Genomic DNA, 23,189 nt, shown 5'->3' with positions numbered 1-23,189 from the left:
AGCAGGGAGAAACGCATCTCAAAGGAACTGCTGGGGGGGGGCAGAACAGCTGGAGAGGGAGGGAGCGAATGGCCTGCGAAGTGTTCTCCTTGCTCACCCTTCCACACACGCACTCCGATGCGTGCCGCAGCCTATCAGGTGCCACGTCAATTAGCCCGACAGCTGTTTCTGTACCACTAAGCAGGAAGGATCATCGATCTAATTAAGCTCAAAGAATGATTTTCTGACAGGGTGTATGTCATTCCTTCCGTGAGTGAACCCAGGGTAGTCAGCCTGTCCTTTCCCCCCTCCAGGGTGACCCCGGCAACAGAGGCTCACCAGGACCCCGAGGGAAAGATGGACAAGCTGGCACTCCTGGGGTCATGGGACCCCCAGGGCCTCCCGGGCCCCCTGGGCGCCCAGGCCCTGACTGTGGGATGGGACTTGAATTTGAGGTACTTTCACCCTTTCTGTGGTTGAAGAGCAACGTGCCCTAAGGGTTCCTGGGAAAACTGGGAGATTGAATGCCGGTCTGAGGGCAGGAGCTGTGCTGGAACCCACCAAGCTCCAGCTCCCAAAACCACACCTGGCGCTAGTACGAGCTCAGGAATTGGATCTGAAATTCTCGTTCTTCTTCCTTCCCTAGGATACAGAAGGCTCTGGGAGCATCAGGGTACAGCATGAACCCAGAATCTCTGGACCAAAGACTTCAAATGTAGGTTGACTTTTGAAACCTTTATTTTGAGGAGTGTCGCGCTGTCAGGCTGGAGTGAGGAGACTGGGGCGCCGTCCTGGCTCTGCGACTTTCAGTAACTCACCCTCTCTGTGCCTCCAGCTCCCAGCTGTGCAGTGAGAGCCTAGGCGCTCTTTGCAGAGTGTTTCTTTGAGGAGTGGTACAGATATTTTGCACAAAACATCCTGTGGGAAAACCTGAAGATCATCCATCTTTCTCTTTCTGCAGTCCCTCGCCATCCAGCATCTCTGCTCCATTGCCTCCTTCTTGCTGTCCATTCAATACACTTTGACCATTTCAGAGCCCATGCTCCTGACAGGTGCCCCTCCTGCTGCATCTACCCCAGGGAGGTCAGAGGTGTCCATCGTCTGCTTCTGATACCTGCTGTTTAGAAGGCCAAGCCCTGGGAGCTCATTATCTTTGTCATGTGCGACCCAGAGCTGAGCACTCAGTCCGGGAGGAGCCTCACCTTGCAGAGGGGAGCACCCCCCATGGTTGGACAGGAAGACCTTCCCCATCCTCCAGATGCAGAGGGCTCTGGGACTCAGGGTCAAGAGGACACTCTCCCTGTGCTGGGAGAGGACCTCTGGTCTCCTCGCTCTCTGCAGGGTGTTCCTTCTGACTCTGGGAGGGCAATTTGCCCCCTCACCTGGGACAAAATCCATGCTAGAGTGTATGGAAAGATGGCAAGATCCAAGGATAGGTAGATAAGAGAGTGAGTGAAGTGAATAGAAAAAACTGAAGATATTTGTGTCTTTGTTTGCCAGGGTCTCAAAGGAGAAAAAGGAGACCCAGGACTCAAGGTGAGGTCACGGGTCTGAGGTGGGGCGATGACTGTCCAGCCTGGTTCTGGGAGCGTTATCCACGTACAATGAATTGTTTCTCTGCTCTCATTGTTGTATCCAGGGTGAAAGAGGGATGGATGGAACCAGCATTGTGGGACCCCCTGGCCCCAGGGGACCACCGGGGCGCATCGAGGTCTTGCCTAGTGTGAGTATCGTCCAGGTCAAAACATGGATATTTATTTTCTACCTTTGCTAGAGGGGAAAAAAGATTATTCACAACTTTAGGGCTGCTGGTTATGCAGGGGGCACATAGCCAGCATCTGACACTGGAGTTTCCACCTGCGGGCATGTCCCACCTGCCTGTTTCTACCCTGGTACCAGTCGTCTCTCACATGGTGCTTCCAGAACACTCTCTTCTGGTTGGCAGAAGGATGTCACAGAGAAGCAAAGGAACATAAGTGGGGACACGAGGAAGGAAAGATGGTTTGGGATATGAGTTATCAAGGAAGACTTTCTAGAGGAAGTGTCTTTGAGCAGGGATTTAAAAGCTAAGAATGATTTTACTACATAAGCATGGAGAATGGGACTTCCAGAATTCAGGTGGCAGGTGCACTCTGAGGCAAAACACAGAACAGGAAAACGTGTGTATGTCCAAGGCACAGGGAGCTAATGGGCATGGGGATGGGTAGAGAGTGACAGAAATTTGTAGAGAAGACTGGGCTGTGGGCTGGGACCAGATCATGGCCCACTTAATATTAGGACATCACATTTGTGAAAAATTGTGGCCCTTCAGAGAGAAATGATGTTATATGGTAGACAACAGAAAGTCAAAACATCCCAATAATTAGAAAAAAGATGACTAGAGTTAACAAATATTATATATATATGATTTAACTATTTAAATATCAAGTGTGGGCAAGGGTGTGGTGAAATAGATAATCTCACATGCTTTGGTGGAAATATAAATTGTATGACCCCTTTAGACAGCTCTTTGGCAATCTGTTAAAACTAAGAATGTTTATACCCCCAAATTCTACATGGAAGGAAAGATTCTTATGCTATAGGGTTGAGTGAAAAAAGCAAGATGAAGAATAATACATGCAGCCTGATGCCATTTATATAAAATAACTACGTGGCAGTACAGCATAGGTAACACAGACAATAATATTGTAATAACATGTCTGGTGTCAGATGGGTACTTGACTTATTGGGATGATCACTTTGTAAGTTACATAAATGTCTAATCATTATGTTGTACACCTGAAACTAATATAATATTGTATATCAACTATAATTGAAAAATAAAAAATAAAAATAAAATAACTACATGGACACACACGTGTCCGCACACACACCCCAACAACACTACAAGCCTTCTGTGAACATTTACATATATATATATATATATATATATATATATATATATATTTTTTTTTTTTTTTTTAATTTTAAAAGAGAGAAGGCATTCATGTATTGTGCAGTTTTATGATTGAAAGAGGAAAGTGATAAGGCAGCTCCCAGTTGTTTTGTAAGCAGTGGGAGGGATGGGTGTGTTGGCAGTGGGTTTAGGGCTCCATCAGTCTGCCCAGGTTCTGCCATGGTGGCAGACTTTAGTTAAAGCCTCATTACCAGGAGCATGGTGGAACATGTGCCACCCTCTGTCTCATTGTTTGGTTTTTCTCTTTTTAGTCTTTGATCAACATCACCCATGGATCCATGAATCTCTCGGACATTCCTGAGCTCATTGGGCCTCCGGTATGTATCCACAGCGGCCCTGAAGGGAGGTTCCTACCCAGATGTCCCTGTTGAAGTTAGGTTGGGTTGGTTTGCAATCCTTTTAGCTGCTGAAGCGTAGAGCTAGACTATATCAAAGTAAAGTGAGTGGAAAGAGAACTTTGCATTTCTGAAAAGTTGCTATCACATTAATTTGATTATGCAGGGAGTTTTGTCCAGTTCTATGCATCAGAAACGTGTGCAATGGAAATCAGAGAATTGTAGGTAATGAACCAGTTGACGTCTATGCGGTGCTTTTGGCCTGCTTTTATTTACACCACCTCATTTCACAGAATGGGAAGAGCCTAGAAAGACCTATTCTTGTGCTAATGGGCAAACTGGCACGTGAGGAGGGAACGTGACTTGCCTCAGTCTTTCTAGCCCCATTTTAGACATCAGGAACACACAAAGAAGCTACACTATTTCTGCAAGTCTACAGAGTCTTCCATGGCACAATAGGACCTCAGGGGAAGGAAGTTTCCTCCCGCAGCTTGTGCAGTGAATCCCAGTGCAGCTTCCAGCATCTGCCCATGACCGCTGGAAAGAGAGGGAGAAGCTCTAGCCATAGGAGCCTTGGGGTTCCAGTCCCATCTCTGCTACACACTACTCCGAGCCTCTGAGCCTTTCTTTGATAACACCTCACCAGTTTAGGGGGCAGTTTATAAGAGGCTGTGGGCATGAACTGTGGCAAAGCTGACATGGAGATTGAGGCTTATACTTCCACAGCTGTGCAGCCCAGATGTCTGCTGGGCCACCCAGTCCTGCAGTCCCCATTGAGGTTGGCCTGAACCCCCACCATTCGGTGCCCTCCCCGGGGCTTCTGCAAACATCTGGGAGGTTCCTCTGCAGCTGGTTTCTCCTGCTCCCGAGTGACCTCCTTTGGCAGGTCATTGCACTGTCTCCTCTGTACTATATCCAATGGGGTCCCCTCTCCTTGATTTCTACTAAAATCATCCAAAACACCCCAATAATCAAACCCTAAAGCAAACCAGCTAATAAGCAACAGTCAGTTCACAGAGGGTCTTGGTTTTCCCCAGACTATTGGAGGTTTAGGGTGTTAGTGGGTTGGTACTAAAGCAAAACACAGCCTAAAGTTGAAGATTCAGCATCTCCATTCGAAGAGGCCCTGGGCCTTGCCTGCCTGCATTGCCATGCCCCCGCCCCTAGAACCCTCTTCCTCCCCAACCCCTGTCCTCTGTAGCAAATCCGGGCCCTCAGGGGGTCCCTTCATCCCTAATGCAGGGTCAGGATTTTCCTACCCAGAGGCAGTTCCCTCCCTGGGAGGACTCAACTCCCAGCCATTGTCCTCATGCTTTTCTACCTGCTGTGTATACAGTATATTGATAAACTTTGTTGCCATCCGGTTATCTCTCTGTATATATATACATCTTGCCAAACTCATATGCCTTTAATAGCTATGTGGGTATCTGGGCTGGCAGGAAGAAGAGTCCTGGCACCATGTGGAGCGCACCTCAAGCTCACTGTGTCCCAGGGCCTTTAAAATGACTGATCCTTTAAAATTTTCACCCCTACCTAGGGAAAAAACCTGAGTCTCACCCACATGCTCCTACTTCCACCTCCAAACGTCCCAGAACACCCTTTGGCTCCTCAGAGTTTAGGAACCTGTTTTCTGCAAGTACTTGTGGAAGTCAAGTGAGATTTCGGATGCTGAGTGATTTCACAAAGGAGGAGGCAGCCACTTACAGGGCGGGGCCTCTGGGCTCCTGGGTGCAGTTCCTGGCTCTGCCACTGACCAGCTGCATGACTCTGCCTGGTCCCGGGCCTCAGCATCCTTCTGCAAAATGGACCATGAGCCCCAAGTGCGGGAACTTGCTTAAGCCTTTGGAAGGTGCTGGGCCCGGAGGTGCTGTGCTCCTGCTGGTCCTGGAAATGCTGCCCCTAAACCACCTGCTTTGTCTTTGTCATGTCACAGGGCCCGGACGGCGTGCCTGGGCCGCCAGGGTTTCCAGTAAGTACCACAGTAGCATCTTCCTTCCCCCTGTGCCCCAGAGCTGTGCTCTTCTTTTCCTTCCACCTAGAATGCTCTTCTCCATCTGCATGACCAAGCTCTAGAGCCACCTTGTTCATGTAACCTTTCCTCATTGCCCACCCCCCCCGGAGTGAGCCTTCCCTCCGTTCAGTCCCATAGAGCTTCACTTTCACTTCTGCTGTTGTCCTTTCTCGCCCCGAGTAACAGTTATTTGTGTTCTTGTCTTTTTTCCTCAAATGCACTGTGGCCATCTTATGGAGGGTTAGGTCTTGCTCGTCTCTCTCTACCCAAGGGCCAGCCAGTGGTTGGCTTCCTGTGAATGTGAGTGGAGAAGTCAAGCATTTCAAATAGATACAGTAGATAAAGTTCCTACAGAGAGAGGGTGGTGGCAGTGGAGGCTGGGGGAGGGGAAGCATAGACCAGGCATCCAATAATTAATAGTCTGTGTGCCCCACCCTCTGGGGTTTCCACCACAGAAGGTGAAAGTGCATTTCTGTGTAGAAAGTGCTCTAATGGGTATCGCACCCTTTAACACAGAAGACAAGACAGGAACTTGTGAAAAGCCAAATAGCAATAGTGTTTGTCTGGCTATGTGAGTCATTGTCACAGATAGTAAGTATCTGATGGCGTTGAGAAAAAGTTACCTTTGATGGGGTGTGCAGAGTTTGCCCTGCAAAGGGGTAGATGGGCATTCATGCAGGAGGAATGGCATGAACAGAAGTGCAAAGCAGCAGGGAGAGCAGAGAGGGTGAGAGAGAAGGCTCACTCCCAGGGGTTGGGGGGAGTGGGAGGTCAGGTGACGAGGCTGGCTGGGAGGTCTGGATACCATCCCACAGGTAATGGGGAGCCAAAGCAGGGGTGGGAGTCATGGAAAGTGAACAGTGGGGAGAGGCAGGCTACAGGAGGACCCAGGGAGAGGCAGAGGCAGCAGGACCAGGCTGTTCCCAGAGTGCCCATTGGAGGAAACCAAACTTCAAAGAGACATGGGGCCCCTAGGCCTCCTAACATCCAGTGCTGCCTTCTTTCCACCAGACCGCAATCTCTAAACCACTTAAAATCAGGAAAATATGATTCTTCGTGACTTCTACCTTCCACTCTCTATTCTTCTAATTTTTGAAAAAAAATACTTCTGTTTAGGTAAGGCACCTAAATCTTAACAAACAACAAAATACCCTTTAATGATTCCTTCTAGGGCCCGAGAGGACCAAAAGGTGACACTGGTGTGCCTGGATTTCCAGGACTCAAAGGGGAACAGGTAAGAGGGGCCCAGATGTCTGGGTGGGGTCATGCTCCAGAATTTACTAAACATTTCAAATTGGTTGAAAGTAGCTGTTAACTTTTTTTAAATTTGAGGTATAATTCACATGCCATAAAATCCACCCCTTTACATTGTAAAATTCATTGATTTTTTTTTAGTATATTCATATGGTTGTGCAGCCATCGCCACTCCCTACTTTGAGAACATTTTCATCTTGCCCAAAAGAAACTCCATATCTATTAGCAACCACTCTTCAGCTGTCAACTTTCATAATCTCAAGGTTTCCCCAGGGTGAAGGTGGGTTGTGGGTGGAGAAATTGATTTTCATCAGAGTTTGCAAAAGAACTCAACCAACACTCCCTTGAACGCTGTTACCACATGAGCTCTGCTTTGTCTAACTGCCCGTTGGGCACCCCCATGAGAGTGTGCATTCCCTAAGGGGAGAACTCAGCCAGTTCCTTTTCTGTAGCTCCAGTACTTAGCACAGAGCCCGGTACACAAATGGCACTCAAAAGATTTTTTTGGATCAAAGAATGTATAATTAATGGCGGTCTTGGTGCAGAATCTTTGGGATAAATATTTGGCATGCAGAGCGTGTCCTGGGAACTTTCAGAGCACTGAACTGACCTCTGAACCCTGCACATGTGCCTCAGAGGATTAACTTCCCAGTTGGTGTTTATAGATAAGGGGAGAAGTGACATCCATAAACAGACTACAAAGACTCTGGAGTGGATGCATTTATTCATCCATCCATTTATGGACTCATCCATCTTCTATCCATTCCCTAAGGTGTGCCAGTCAGATTCCTGTACTGGGAACGAGGGATATAGAAATAAGATAAAAGGACTAGACATGCAAAAAGCAAACAGAAAAAGTGGCCATTGCAGTAATGGAAATCTGTGCAAAGCCAGTGAGAGCAACCCCTGAGCCTGCCTTGGGGAGTCAAGGAGGGTGGGGTGTCTCTAAGAGGAGGGATGGTTAGGGACTGTCAGGTTTCTCTTTCCTCCTTCCCCCTACCATTCCACACCAGCCCCAAGGAGGAGCCTCCAGTGTCTGTTGGACACAATCCCAAGAGGTGGAGGGTTCAGTGTGCAGAGCAAAGGGGTCTAAGTTTGGCACCACAAGGGGTGATGTGTTGGGATATTTTTGCTGCCAGGGACCTATGGAGGTGGGATGGATCCAGGGCAGCTCTGGCTTGGGAAGGGGCCTGGTCAAGCAAGAGCGGCTCTTGCTTCAAACACTCTGTTACCTATGTGATGAGGTCAGAAGGATATAGAGGGACCTTCATGGCATCCCTCCCATCCCCAACCCCCCGCCACTTTGAAAACTGGGTTGGGCACCCAGGCAGCTCTGCTCCAGTCCTAACAGAAAACTCACTTTCTCCTGCTCTGCCTCTAATGCTTTTGTACTTGCTTTCCTGCTGCTGGCGTGCTCAGGACTGCCTTTCCTCACCAGCGGAGTGGTAAGATCCTAATATCAGCTGTGGGCTTAGGGGGACAGAGAGAAGAGGCTGCTCTGCTTGCTTTGGCTGCTTCTGGCCCCACTGAAGGGAGACTTGAACATGGTCCTGCTCAGCTCCCCAGGAGCCAGCATGGAAATCTGGGGCCAAAACCTCAGAGTGATATAGAACGTTCCTCTATCTGGCCTTTTCTTGGGACACGTATCTTCTTGGAAGCCTTTGGTTTAGTCGATGGCTCTGCTGAGGACAAGATCCTGTGTCCCTGTGACCCATCGGCCCATCTCCCCTGTTTCCCAACAACTGAGAAGCTTTGCCTGGTCCAGTTTGCACAGGAGCCTGGAGTTTGGAGGCAAAGTTCCAGATGGAGACACAGGGGCCTTTGCTGAGAGAGGCCTCTAGTGTTTATACCTTCATCTCTCTCCCAATTTCAGACTTTTAACAAGAATAAAGATTCTTGGTGGGAACAGATCTCAAGTCGAGTTGTTAGGAAAGCAAGCCATGAAATACATTAGGAACCAGAGGTTCCCGGGGGATGCTGTGCAGCACGAGGTGGGAAGGACCTTGTGGGGCTGATTCCTAGAGAGTGAGGATGCCGATCTGTCAGCAGTGGGAGCCCTGGAGCGGCTGGCAGTACCCCGGCCTGTCACAGTGCAGGGAGGGAAGAGCTCAGAGAATGGAATACCCTTAGGAGGGTATTACAGTACTGTAGCAAAAGTCATGTCTGAGCCAAGCAGTGGGGTTGGAGGGGTGGGATGAAGGCAACAGGAATCATGGCAGTGGGACTGAGAGTCTTTGGTGAGCCTCTGGTGGCGAGGAGGAGCCCAACTTCATTGAAAGGTTCTCTGAATTGCAGGGCGAGAAGGGAGAGCCGGGCGCCATCCTGACGGGGGACATTCCTCTGGAAAGGCTGAGGGGGGAGAAGGTAATTATGTCACCAGACCCTGAAGGCACACACCCTCTTTGGTATCTCATCCCTGTTTCTGCCACAAACTGTGTTCTTCTGAGTGACCAGTCCGTATCTCCCTGTTTTAGGGTGAACCTGGAATGCACGGAGCCCCAGGACCGATGGTAAGCCAGAGCGTCTCTCAGCTGGGCCTGGACTGGGGCTTGAAGCATTTCTCATACTTTAGCTCAATTAGACCGAGTTGGCCCAGTTGTGAAAGTAAGAAGGACATGGCAAAATGTGCATGTTAGAGTAGACTAACTGCAATTAAATGAAAATCTCAGTTGCTTCACACAACAGCAGCTTGGTGCTCACTCATAAAGTCCACTGTAGTTGTTCCTAGTTGGGCGTGGTCCCTCCAAGAAGTGACTCAGGGATCCAGGATGCTTACAACCTGTGGCTCTGCCATCTTGTGGATTCAGGGCCACGCTGGCATCTTCTAGCTGGTAGGCCAACGTTGAGGAGAGGGAATAGATCATGGAAGATAATGAACATCACTTCTAGCACATTCTTCTGGCCAGAACTCAGATGCCTGGGGGTGGGTGGGGCTTAGCTGTGTGACCAGAAAGGAGAGGAGAACTGGATAGTGGTGAACACTCATGGTTATATCACAGGTCTTGCCAGCTAAAGATTGTCACTGCCCAGGGAACCCCTCAAAGGAACCCCAGAAGATAGCTTTTGGGCTTTGTGGATTCTGGGTGTAAATCTGCTGCTCATTTGCTGTGAGGCCTAGTCCTGTTCTCTGTCTGGGCTTCTGTTTTCCCGTCTGTAAGTGAGGGTGTGCGTTAGTACCAGATGACATGGTAGCGCCCTTATTGCTTTACTTCTCTAGGAATCTATAACCCATTTAGGCCGCTGAACAGTTTTTAAGCTACGAGTTCTCCCCAGGATGAACCCTAAACTTCCCTTTTTTCTCTCCCCAAAGAACAAAGAAAGTTCAGGTGCAGAACATTCGCTATGTGTCAGGCTCTGTACTGATACTTCACACAGCTCATTCATTGCATCCTCACCACCCTCAGAGAGGAATATCAGAACCCCCATTTTATAGACCAGAAAACTGAGGTCAAAGAGATTAGGTAACTTGCCCATTGTCACTCAGCTTATAAGTGGCACAGCAGGGATTTAAACCCAGCCTGTCAGACTGATTGTCCAGATTTTTCCCATCACACCCCACTGCCTCCAATAAGCACCTTCATTCCTCTGCAACCTTTTAGGCTGGAGAATTGCACATAGGGTTTGTTTGGTCAAAGCTGGATCTCAGGCCTGGGGAGAAAGAAACTCACATTGTTCTAACAGGCATGTGTCCTTGATGAATGGCCCATAACATCCATGGTGAATTTTTTTATAGGACCTTCTGAGGCCTTTCGTCCCTTACATCAGGCAGAATGGATGCCCTGGAGAGGAGTAGCCGAGAGCTAAGGCACACTGGGAGAGTCTTGTGTTACTGGTTAACCACTTAACTAAACATCCAATACCATGGGAAACACCAGTAGTTAGCAGGGCTGGCCACAGTCCGCTGCAGATGGCCATGGAAGTTGTTGCCACCACAGCCCAGCTTGTGCACAGCTTGCCAAGCAAGGCAGTTCAGGGGGCACTTTCTAATTTGCATAAAGGTGCCATGTGGGCCAGCTGTGGCCCTGATGACTAGTGTAGCTTATACTTCCCTTACAAACTCACTAGAGCCCTGTTACTCATGCCCATGAATCAGCAGCATCAGCACCAGCTGGGAGCTTGTTAGAAATGCAGAGCTTCTAATAAGGCCCCACCCAGGACCTACAGGATCTGTGTTTGACAAGATCCCAGGTGACACCAATGCACACTGATGATTGAGGAACTCTGCACTAGAACATGCCACCTGGTATCCTGTGTCCTGTTAATTCCTTCTGTCCTTGCTTTTCTTTCCCTAAGAGTAACATGGGCTGGGTCCTTTACACACAGGGCCTGTTTCAACTGAGTCTTTAATTGCCATTTTCCAGGGCATGACTATCTATGTTAATGGCAGCAGGAAGAAGGGCCCCAGATGTAAGCCAGTCATTCCCCTGGGAGACAGGGCAGACTGCAGGAGTGGGAAAATATGGCCTGGAGGTAGAGCTTGTTCTGGAAAGAGGTGGTGCATTGCATGCATCCCGGATGCCAGGAGGCAAGAGGGTTCCTGCAGGAGGTTGGAACAGGGCAGTGGACATAGAAAGCCAGCCCTTGAATAAAAAGGGCCCAGGAGAACTGGGGTACCAAGACTCTGTTCCTTGGGGACAGGTAGGGACATGGCAGAAACCAGATCCTGGAACAGGTTATCGGGACGGGCTGGCATGAGGGGTGAGGCAGGGTTGCATTATTCCAGTGGGGGCTATGGAGAGCCCTGGGACATAAGACCCCGGGCAAATGTCCACGTTCTAAGCATCTGGCTACCTGGGTTCCTTCATTAGCCTGACTGTCTGCGAGGGTTGGGTACAAAGTCTGGGATGGCGTAGAGCTTACGGGAGGGGGTGGGGGTGGGTTGAGCAAATGGTTCCAGCAGACCATAGAGAGGCCAGGAGGCAAGGAGCCAGGCAGGTGGATACTTGCTCCTTGCCCTCCTTCCTCCGGTTGGTGGTTCACCACAATGGCAGGGGGTGCTCCCCCATCTCCTTGGCCCTTGAGTTTCTGTTCTTTTCTGATCTGGTTGATATTTGTTTTGCTTCTAGGGGCCCAAAGGACCACCAGGACACAAAGGAGAATTTGGCCTCCCTGGACGACCTGTAGGTGTTGGTGTTCCTTGGACTGGATGTGAGAGAGGACACGTGGGCCAGGCTGGCCGGTGGGCAGTGGGTTTACTAAGGCGTCTTCTGTGGGTTTCAGGGTCGCCCAGGACTGAATGGCTTCAAGGGCGCCAAAGGAGATCGAGGGATCATGATGTCGGTGAGTGCCACAGCCCCTGCCCCACACCACCCTGGGGACAGAGCCCCCAGGCCAGTGTCCAGAGGATGGGTGAGAGAGTGCTGGGTCCAGTGAGCAAGGCTTATGGACAGGATGTTCAGGAATGTTTTCCTTCTTCCCCCACTGCCACTTCCAAATGTCCTCCAGCCCAACTCTGTCCTCCAGCTCACTCTCAGGAGGGTTTCTGCCACCAAAGCACTTGAGTGGAATGGAGCATAAGCTTCCTTGTCTGGACCCCAGAGAGAGGGTGGGAGACTGCCAGGTGCGCATACTCAGGACACCTGGTTTCAAATCCCAGGTCTTCTGACTTGGGTGATACCCGGTCTTCCCTCTGTTACACAGTCTTGGGGATTTTGCACGTCACCAGGGGCTCAGTAAACCCTTGTGAGCAATTAGCAAAGGTAGATCAGCTACTTAAGTGGGGCCTCACAGGATGGCAGATACTGGGGACATCAACAGGGTCCAGGGTCTAGAATAAGGAAGCCAATGTTATTGAGCACCTGCTATATGTCAAGCACTGTGCAAAGTGCTTTTAAGGACAATAGTCTTGATAATAACTATCCTGAGAAATATTCAGTGAGGTCCTTGTTTTGCACACAAGGAAACTCTGGCCTATACAAGTTAAGGGACTCACTGAAAGTCACCGAGCTAAGATGCAAATGCAGCTCTAAGTCCATTGCTGCTTCTATTTGCACCACACTGCCTCTGCTCCGTATGTCCAGAAACCCAGAAAAGCCGTTTTACTGAAGCATTGGGGAACTAACTCACCGTCATCAGGTCTGCTGGAGCTACTAGGAGAAGTAGACACTGATGCCTTCCCTTAGGATATCAGTGTAACTTCAGAATGGGCTGGGCTCCTCATGCCTGCGGCCAGAGCCACAACATCCTGCTTGGTACCCAGGCTTAGAGGAGAAAACATTGCATGGTATTAAGGCCAGGCTGACCTGGCTTTGAAAATGACTCTGCTACCTAGCAAGAGTTTTGCCTTGAGTTTTGCATTTATGAGCCACTCTCCGAGGTACCATGTAGCATGAAGGACCCCCCACCTCATGTGTTGCTCCATACTAGAGATGTGCTAATAGAAAAGTGGTGGACTCAGCATCGGCCGAGCACTGCTCTTGGAGTGAGAATCTGGGTTCCAATCTCAGTTCTGCCATAAGTTGCTTGAGCAGGTCGCTTCCCCTCTCTGGGCCTCATTATCTCCATTTGTAAACCAGAGACAGTACTTGTTGCTCTACTATCTTCCCCATGGGTAGTTGTGAAGATGCAATGAGGTCACATATGTAGATGTGCTCTGTAGAAGGGACTGGCTAACTCATGGGAGAAATTAGTCGGCTTTAGAGGACACTCCTTTCCTCGTTGTGTCCCTAAAACTTGGGGACAGGATCCTGAACTCAGGAATGGCCTTTCTTCCTTCAGGGCCCACCTGGCTTACCTGGTCCTCCAGGCCCCCCTGGCCCACCTGGAGCTGTGATTAACATCAAAGGAGTAAGTGCAGGGAGAAACCTTCATTGGGGGCAGGCACCAAACTGACGTAAGCCTGAGTCAGATGTCCTGATGGCCTCACTTGTCTGTTCTCAATTTCCACAGGCTGTCTTCCCCATACCGCCCCGGCCACACTGCAAGACACCGGTACGTAGCATATGGTGACTGCCATAAAGAGCAGGTTTCGGCATAGAAAGCAACTCAGAGAAGATGATCAGTCTTTGTCTTGAGCCTTTTCTATCCATCAGTGTCCTCTTTGATGTCTTGTATCACTTACATATAGACCCTTAAGTGACTAGAAGCTTCTAGATAACAGACTGTGACAATGAAACAGCTGGATCTTCTAAGGGTGCATACACAATCAAAAAGCAGTGTCTTTTATTATCGTAACTATATTAGATTCATGCTTGGAGCAGTATAATAAGGGAAAATAGACATCTTAAAAATAAAGATGGGGAAAAATATCAATTCCAGCAGTGATTTTTGCATTGGCAACTTTGGGCTAAAATCTCTAACTGACCATGTGCTGTCCTTTTCAGTTATATTACCGCACAGCACACAGTCTGAGAGGCAGGGTTCTCTCTCCTTATAACGAGGCAGCAAACTGTGACTCAGACAAGCTCACTGACTTTTCCAAGGTCATGGAACTGACAGTACTGGGACTATTACTTAGGTCCCCTGACCACCAGGCAGCAGGAACAGGCATTGTGACCTTGAGGGGTCAGGCACATGACTGGTCACCCAGCTAGTCAGTGGCACCGTCCCTGAGGTCTCAGCAGCGTTAGGAGAATCCTGTTTCTGTGGGGAAACCCAGGAAGGTGGGCCTCTCCCTGTGCACAAGCATTAGTCATGGGACTGTGCATAATCATTCTCTTATTCATTCAACAATATTAACTGAGTACTTACCGAATGCCAAGCACTCCACTAGGCCCTGGGGACACAGAGTGAACTAGACAGGGGTTGCCTCTGTTCTCAGGAGCTTACAAATTACAATTTAGAAGGATTCTTTTAAAAATAAATTAATTAATTTTTTAAAAGATTCCTTGAAGTGGGTTCATAATTGATTCCTGTTGGGATGGTGTTGAGGCTTGGGTCAGAGGCTCTAAAATGATGTAGTTTGGCTGTGTGTTTGCCTAGACACTGTCCATATCTAATCCATGAGGCACCCAAGTCTGCAGCCCAGGACTTGGGAACTCTGGCCTAGAAGGCGGAGGACAGGACCTCCCTGTATAAGGTGACCAGGGGGCCTGCTGGCTCCCAGATCTACGTGAGGAAAAGAGCAACCCAGGTCATGTTTATGTCGATGACCTGAAGGGAAACATAAAATATCACTCTGGACCCCTCCAGAGTGATGGCTGCATCCCACCTCCTGTGGTACAGAAAGGGAGACTGCAGCCCAGAGAGGCAAAGGCCTACTCCAGGTCCCGCCGTGAGTTAGTGCCGAGAGGGCCTCCTAGATAACATGATTCCAGGCTTCTAATGGACCGATCATGGGATAGCACTCGACACACTTGAGAGTACTATAAAAAATGCTACTGCAGTGACCATGACCTGGACTAGGACCCTTTGCAGTAACCATGGTCTTTGGTTACTTAACAGAAGCCAAAGATGAGAGCTGAGCACGTTTGCTGAGTTTTTTATTTCATGCTGCTGGACACCATGGGGGCTGGGCCATCGACATTTCTTGACCAGCTCTCAAAATGGACACTTGAAAAAGAAATGCTTCCTTTCACATCGAGCATTTCTGAAGCCCTTTCGAAATGCAGCCCCTTTCCAACCATCATGATTTTCAGCTCACTCCTGGAGTAGAGGGACTTGATCAGCAGAGCTGCAAGGTATCAGCTTGGTGCTGCTGCCTTCAGCCTCAACCCAGAAACATTTTTCCCGGAAGATTCCCCTCCCCTCCCCTATCTTCTGTCAGCGACCCCTGAGCAGCCTGTGACCCTCCACCCAAAAGTGTAGGGGAATCCTGGCTCCAGAGGGATCTTTCTGACGCCACATATCAACTGGGGAAAGGATGAAGGTGGATTATTAAAAGGCATGGTTGCAGGTAGCTCTGTTTCAATAGGTAAAGAAATGCAGGAATCTGGGAGCAAACTGGGAGAGGACATGATCTAGGACAGCTTGGATTCCAGACCTCAGGCACTTAATATGGAGTCCAGAATAGCCCTCCCAATGTAATGACTACCCCCCCCCCTTGTTAATTACCACTACCCTCAGTCAAACTAATGGCAGCCCAGCTTTGCAGCTGGGCACATCACTAGCTTGAATACTTGACCTCTCACGTGAATCAAGACCCTGGACACAGACAATGGACAGGCGAGGGCCTGGGGAGGGGTGGGAGATGGGTGGAAGGGGGTAAGAAGGGAAATGGGGGACATCTGTAATATTTCAACAATAAAAAAGAAAGCAAAAAATAACTAACTAAATAAAAGAAAGGTCAAGAATACTCATGGTTGGCCAAACCAACACTGCCACCATTTATTGTCTTAAAGCTTTGTGCTTCCCCTTTGCAGAGTTTGGCCAGGAGGCCTGACTCCATGACATTGCTCCTCCTGCCCCCCATGGCCACCCCTGGGACAGGGGACAGTGGCTACCTGTGCATGCAAACATGGGGACAGGGTTTACAGTGTATGACTTGCCTTTTTCTCTCTCCAGGTTGGTACCGCTCATCCTGGGAATTCAGAACTCATCACCTTTCACGGTACACACTGCCTTCTTCACCCTACGTTTCTCTGGGATATTCCCAGACCCTCGTGTCTCTGTTGGGGAGGTTTCTGTTTGCCCACGGGCTTAGACTAGGTAGTCAGGAAGACCTGGCTGCATGTGTTAGGAGGGGGGCTCACAGCTGAGCAAAGGCTGTGGGACTGGGCATTTCTGTTTGGTTTTGTCACCCACCTATCTGTTCTACACATCTTGGCTGAGACTCCCAGTTAGCAGGAAACACTCCATTTCTCCATTTGTTTGTTAGTTTGTTCATAAAGCATGCACTGATACTTTGTCCTTGCTTGGTGCTGTCCCACACACTGGGCTGAGGCAGGTGAATACTCCACCGTTCCTGCCACCCAGGCCCTTAGGCTCTGTTATGTGAAAGTATTTTCAAAATCACTATAATGCAGTATACTAAGAGCTAGTACAGGGCAGGGTCATGGGAGCTCAGAAGATCTTTGCTGCAAAGTGTTCTTGGACCAGCAGCCTCTTCATCCCCTGGAAGCTTGTTAGAAATGCAGAACCCTGGGCCTCACCGCATACCTGCTGAATCAGAGCTGCATTTAACAAGCTCCCTGCTGAGCTGCATGCACAGTAGAGAATGAGAAGCCCTGGCTCTGAGCATTTGATTAGCAAATGCCCGCACATCAGAGAGTGGGAACGGCCAGGAAACTGGGCATGCAGGTGAGCACTCAGTCTGGTCCTCTGTCCCCACACACCCTGTTGTCCCACTTCTGATTGAGAAGTCTGAACACTTGCAGTTTAAACAAGGGAAAGCTTTTTTTCTCTCTTTCCAATACTGACCTCTGGCTGGGATCTGTCACCCCGGCCTACCAGGTGGTGGTCTCCCTGGTGATATCTGGCCCCATGGTTTTTCTGTCACTTTGGTTACAAAGTCCAGGCTGTTTTCAAACTCCATACTCAGATCCAGTTGAAGGCTTTCCCTTCCTCCTGCTGCAAGGTGGGCCTTAGGGAGAAGGGGTGGATGTGGATTTGCTTTCTCAGATCCCCAGTGGTTCCCTTCCTCATGGGGTTCCTCTGGGAGGAGGGGGAAGGAACAGACCTTTCTGGATGCAGGCCCTAGTGAGCTGGTTGTCCTCCTATTTACTTGTGGGTCTACTCCAGCTCCCTCGGATGAGCAGCCACGTGGGCAGTCGTGAGCTCGCTGTCCTCTTCTCGGGCAGTGCCGCTGTCTGCGGTCTCACTGTGGGTGGGTAGAGGCCCCAAGAGGCACAGTCTCCAGATCCTGGCTCCAGCAGCTCCCCCAGTCAGTGAGGCCTCGCCAGGTGTGATTGCCTCTCCCACTGACCCCAAGCTGGCAGCATCATGCCTCTGCACAGTCCTTCCCCTGCTCTGGGAAGCTGAGCCCCAGACTTCATCTACACTGTGTGCCCCATCTCTAGGCTCGAGAGCATTGGTCAGTTGATCTCTCATACCTCTTGAGAAGCAGAAATTCAAAGATCTAGCGTCCACCACTCATGGAGGTGGAGGGAGGGATCACTTCTCTTCCTAAATGCTGGACTCCCAGAAGGAGCTCATGCCTCTCTTCCTTATAAAGAGTTGCGGGGGAGGGATTGCCTGTGGTGCTGCTACTGCAGAAAGGGTGCTTCTCACAAGCCCTGTGGGGAGCGGGGCGTCACACAGCTGGCGTTCTCCCAACTTTGTCAGTGGAATGCTTAGCACCCGTCATTTCCTCGCGGGCACTCCTGGGAGATCCTCTCCTCCCCTGACACCGCCCTGCTGAACAGGGACTGCAAGCCTGACTTGGTGTGGAGCCGCAGGCACGTGCGTGAAGCCGTGGGAGTTGACTGCAGCTTCTGCCGAGCTCCCACGACGCACTGCTGTTATCTTTGCGATCCGCTTGTCCCATCCTCCTCCCATTACCCTTCACTGTGTCTGTCTCCCCGAGACCCAGCCATTCAAGGTCGGGAATGTGTCTGCTGCACCTACCACTCTCTCTTCTGTCCCCATCAGTTAGCAAAGGACTTTCCACACTCAGTGGGCAGTTGTTTGTCGAGTGCACTTTGCTAAAGGAGCTCAGTTTGAGAAACTTACCTCAAAAATGTTTTGTATGAGATGCAGGTGATTTTCCACTGCTTTTTTTTAATGCATGTGTATTTGGTGGCAGGTGTTAAAGGTGAAAAGGGAACCTGGGGTCTTCCCGGCTCAAAGGGAGAAAAAGGCGACCAGGGGGCCCAGGGACCACCAGGTATGTAAGCCCTTGGGCCAGATCTTGCCTTAGATAGTTGTCCCTGAGAAATCCAGCTGAGCCAGAAAGTGAGACTAATTACATAACAACCCCGACCGAAAGCTCCACAGGGACCTAGTCGTGGGTGACGTGTGTCCAATATGGGACATTGTCAAGAGACAACGGAAGTTCCAGTTACTCAGGCTTCCTATAAAAAACAGCCCCAAAGGGGGTCATGGATGTGCCAGGACCCCAGTGTCCAAGTGGACATCCGGACCAGGACTGATCTCTGCCTCCAAGCCCAGTGCCCACTCTGTTAGCTAAACCAACGCGGAGTCTCTTCCATGAGGAAGTCATCATGGTTGCGGACGTGGAGACTTTTATGTTTAAATTTCTGAGACTGTGATTGTGAATTTTATAAAGCATTTCTTCTCCAGGCCCTCCAGTGGACCCAGCTTACCTGAGACATTTTCTGAACAGCTTGAAGGTGAGTGCTTCCCCTCGAAACTTGGGCCTGCGTTGCCAAGTTCCTGAGCCTATGCCAGAGGCCACTTCATCCTTCTGACTAAATGTTCTTCAAATGCCCTCTGCTTCCAGGGGGAGCATGGAGACGGAGGAGGCCGTCCAGGCGAGCTCTCTGTGTCGGGGCCTCCAGGCAGACCGGGAAGCCCAGGCCTGGTTGTGAGTAGTGACCCCTCCCTGTCACCTTCCTTTTGAACCCCCACTTTCCTGAAACCCCCCATGTGACGGGGCAGTTGGGGAGCTGAGGGTCAGTCCTTAGCCACAACCTGAGACTGGACCTAGGAGTCGGCCTCATGTTGACTGAAGGGGGGCTTGGCTGAGGTCCGTAGAGGAAAGGGAGCTGGCCAAGGCCAAATGCATTCAGGTAATTTTCAGGTCACTAACTGTGCTGCCTTGTTCATGTTAATGGTGGAAAATCGCTGAACATGAAGAGTTATTAATAGTGAATAAATACATCAGACAAGGGAGGCAGAATGGAAGGGGAGGGAGATATATTCAGAGGAGCTATTTGATTCTTTTGATATTTCATCAAAGAGGGAGCTCTTAGATAGGCTTGGTCTTCTTAGGCTGACAAGTTCCTCCAGGCCACAAAAGAGAAAATCAAGTTATGCCTCTAATAAGAGTATGACGAGTCTGACCACAGGCAAACCCTGGTCCCAGAGCTTGCCGTGAGGGCAGACCCAGCAAAGCCAGGAGATGAGGGTTCCACTTCCAGCTCTGCTGGTAACTTGCTTTGAGGCCTTGGTCAAGTCCTGTCCTCAATCTAGGTCTCAGCTTCTTTATCTGTGAACTGCAAAGGCTAGACTAGATGATCTCTAGGGGCTCATCTGATTTTGGGGCTCTCTGGGGTTCTCTGGAGTGTCATTCAACATAAGGACTGGCATCCATCACTCGAGTTGTGCCCAAGATTGAGGATAATGATGACAATAGCTGGTATTTATTGACTTCTTACAAATGTCCTCTTAAAAAGAATAGGTGGGACTTCTAGTGATAATGGTGCTTTCTCTCTTCTGTTCCTGTGCCCTTGTCTTTACAGGGTCAGAAAGGGGATACTGTCGTTGGGCCCCAGGGACCCCCTGGTGTTCCTGGCCTGCCTGGGCCACCTGGCTTTGGAAGACCTGGTTCTCCTGGGCCACCAGGACCTCCAGGGCCACCGGGACCTCCGGCTATCCTAGGAGCAGGTTAGTACTGTGAGTGGTGCCCTCATTTATGGTGCTGCTGTGCTCAGGGTCACCCTATCCGGTGGCATGTAAGCCACACTGACAAAGGGCTGTTTCCTGGGTAGAGCTTGCCTACCTGCCTGCCTGACTGCCTTCCTTCCTTCCTCCCTCCCTCCCTTTTTGTAAAATTGAGATAATTCACATGCCATAAAATTCACCCATTTAAAGTGTACAATTTAGTGGTTTTTAATATATTCACAAGGTTGTGCAGCCATCACCACTCTAATTCCAGAATTTTTCGTTACCTCAAAAAGAAACCCTGTACCAATTAGCAGACACTCCTCTTTTCCTCCTCCCCCCAGACCCTGGCAACCAATAATCTACTTTCTACATCTACAGATTTGCCTATTCTGGACATTTCATATGAATGGAAGCATACGTTATGTGGCCTTTTGTGTTTGGCTTCTTTCACTTAGCACAGTGTTTTCAAGGGTCATTATATAGTGCGTATCAGAACTTTATTCCTTTTTATGGCTGCTTAATATTCCATTGTTACGTTTGTTTATCCATTCATCAGTTGATGGACATTTGAGTTATTTATACTCTTTGGCTATTATGAATAATAATGCTATGAACATTCATGTACAAGTTTTTATGTGGATGTGTGTTTTCAGTTTCCTAGGGTATATACCTAGGAGCGGAATTGCTGCCTCATACATGTTTAACTTCTTGAGGAACCTTATCAAACTGTTTTCCAAAGTGGCTGCAACATTTTGCATTCCCACTAGAGTGTACAAAAGTTTCAGTTTCAGCCCTGGCCAGTGGCTCAGTTAATTGGAGTATTGTCCCTTACACCAAAATGTTGCGGGTTTGATTCTGGTTAGGGCACATACCTGGGTTGTGAGTTTGATCTCTGGTCAGGGTTCGTACAGGAGGCAACTGATTTGTGTTTTTCACATCTTTCTCTCCCCGCCTTCCTTCCGCTCTCTTTAAAATCAATAAACCTATCCTCAGGTTAGGATTAAAAAAAAGTTTCAATTTCTCCTCATCTTCATTAACGCTTGTTATTATTATATCTTTTCTAGTCATCCTAGTGTGTGTGAAGTGATATCTCATTGTGGTTTTGATTTGCATTTCCCTAAAAACTAATGATGTGGACTATCTTTTCATGTGTGGATGGAAACTTCTTGACTGCTTTGCCTATGCCTGGGACTTAAGAAACTTGAGGACCAGCATTGATTTTAACTCTCTATGCAAAAATTCTTTCACCCGTTGGTAACTCACTTCCTCAAATGAGGGAAGCAGAAGAAAATCTCCATTTACCAAGTGTCAGGAACTCAGCTGGTCATTCCACTTCATTATTCTATTGCAATCTCACAAAGCCCTTCAAGGAAAGTATTAACATCCCCATTTTGCAGATGAGGAAAGTAAGATCCAAAGACAAGGAACCTTTCCAAGGTCACACAGCTAATAAGTGACACCAACAGGTTTAGGACCCAGGTCAGTGTAGCTCTGAAGCTTGCGTTCTTCCCACTGTGCCCATGGTGGAAAATAACACTAGCAGCAATAATAGCACGATGACATCCTTTTTTGTTGCTTGGGGTGGCATGAGCCAGGTGTGGTGGAAGCACACCTGGAAAGATATCTGCAATGCCTGGAGAACTTTACACAGCCCCTTTGGGCCTGGGGCTTTGACTCAGTCTTGGATTTTTTGGCTGCAAGGTGACAGAAATGTTACTCAGACTAGATCAAGCAAAGGGAAACGTATTAGACATGAAGGAAGGGGTGAGCAATCAGTTTATGAAAGGAGCAGACATGCAGCAGGACCTCAGGTATAGCCAGAACCAGAGATTCAGCCCCTGTGAAGGATCTCTGGCCGACTCTTGTCTCAGCTTCTCTCTGTACACTAGCTTCATGTCTCTTCACCACAGACCACATCCTCTGCGTGGTCTGAAAGAAGGTTACTGACAACTTACAGCTTCTGTTGTCAGCTTGAAATCTTGGCCTTTCTTCTCAGTTTTAGTCTGAAAAGTCTTGGGATGAGGCAAGTCTTGGGAAAGGACTTTGATTGGCCTGACTTGGGCCAGGTACCCAGCCTTGAACCAGTCACCTATTGCCAGGAGGTGAGAACCAAATAGTTGTAGAGGTGAAGGGATAAATCCCAAGAGAAGGTGAAGATACTGGTCTACAAAGAAAGAAGGTGCTGGGTGGATAAAACCATAGGTGTGCACTCAACCTTGAGGGTTGAACAGGAAATACAGGGGGGGGAGGCATTACAGGGAGAGCACAGGGTGCAGAGAATCTGCTGTCCATAGTAGCCCTCCACTAGGGGTCCCCAAGACTCTTTGCTCAATAGAACGAGGATTACCCTCACATAATGTACGGCAGTTCACAACTTACAAAACACTCTCATATTTGTTATCCCATTTAATCTTCACAGCAACCTTGGGAGGGAAATGAAACAGAAACTACTATAAAACTCATTTCATGCATGAACACACTGAAGCTCAGAGAAGTTGAGACTTGTTCAAGGTCACAAATACTAATAAGAGGCATGGCTGGGTTCCAAATTTGAGTCCTCTGACCTGCTCCCCATTGGACATTCACCACCTATGTGTGGATTGTCAAGTCCTATGTCAAAAATGCAGACTTACTTGCAATGACCTGAAAAATCTGATGCAGCAATTTTACCAGGACTTGTAAAAACATTCTTAACTCTGCAAGAGCCTTGCAGATTTGGGAGGTACAGGGGATTAGAGAGGTAGAAGGAGAGGGAAAGAATAGCTGTAATAATATTTCTTTATGCTTGCCTAAAGTCAGAGCTTTTTGTTGGGGAGCTATAAACTCCTTGAGAATTCAAAGATTGCCCTGGGGAGCTACCACCCCACTAACATTTTATGTAGAATTGTGTGCGTGCTAATGCATTTTCTAGGAAAGAGGGCAGTAGCCTTGATCTGAGTATTAGGGCACTGTGACTCTTCAAAAGCTAAGAACCTCTGGCTGAATGCTGTACAGTTTGCAAAGCACATGCCTATTTTGTATTTTTCTCAGTTCTCACCACAGCCATGAAGAAGAAATGCCTGTTCACATTTCACAGATGAGGAAACTAGGGTTCAGAGAGCTTGCTGATTCCCTGAGGTCACACAGCTGAGAAGTGACAAATCGGGGACCTGAGGCCATGTCTCCTGGCCCCAAGGATAGGGCTCCTGTCATTTCACTGCTTTGCCCTCCTTCTGCAGCCTGGCACCTTCCTTCCTCTTTCTGAGCCTGCTTCCTCTGTTCAGTAGTTATC

General features: G+C 49.0%; 1 protein-coding gene across 2 annotated transcripts in view; it reads left to right on the top strand.

Annotated features, from left to right (window-relative positions):
• COL15A1 (collagen type XV alpha 1 chain) overlaps positions 1-23,189 on the top strand; it is a 93,627-nt gene that overhangs the window by 60,245 nt on the left and 10,193 nt on the right. For both annotated transcript variants that reach the window (XM_081150619.1, XM_081150618.1), the window contains exons 16-33: positions 294-434; positions 626-694; positions 1,480-1,515; positions 1,619-1,702; positions 3,187-3,252; positions 5,204-5,239; positions 6,453-6,515; positions 8,831-8,899; positions 9,010-9,045; positions 11,602-11,655; positions 11,756-11,815; positions 13,253-13,321; positions 13,424-13,465; positions 15,977-16,022; positions 18,156-18,236; positions 18,653-18,702; positions 18,813-18,896; positions 19,774-19,918. In XM_081150619.1, coding sequence (XP_081006745.1) covers positions 294-434; positions 626-694; positions 1,480-1,515; positions 1,619-1,702; positions 3,187-3,252; positions 5,204-5,239; positions 6,453-6,515; positions 8,831-8,899; positions 9,010-9,045; positions 11,602-11,655; positions 11,756-11,815; positions 13,253-13,321; positions 13,424-13,465; positions 15,977-16,022; positions 18,156-18,236; positions 18,653-18,702; positions 18,813-18,896; positions 19,774-19,918 — 1,231 coding nt within the window. The remainder of the gene's footprint in view (positions 1-293; positions 435-625; positions 695-1,479; positions 1,516-1,618; positions 1,703-3,186; positions 3,253-5,203; positions 5,240-6,452; positions 6,516-8,830; positions 8,900-9,009; positions 9,046-11,601; positions 11,656-11,755; positions 11,816-13,252; positions 13,322-13,423; positions 13,466-15,976; positions 16,023-18,155; positions 18,237-18,652; positions 18,703-18,812; positions 18,897-19,773; positions 19,919-23,189) is intronic.

The sequence above is a fragment of the Miniopterus schreibersii genome (assembly GCF_964146895.1).
Source record: "Miniopterus schreibersii genome assembly, chromosome: 11".
Classification (NCBI taxonomy): Eukaryota; Metazoa; Chordata; class Mammalia; order Chiroptera; family Miniopteridae; genus Miniopterus; species Miniopterus schreibersii.
Note: the sequence above shows the minus strand (reverse complement) of the source record. Positions and strands in the feature narration are given on the sequence as shown.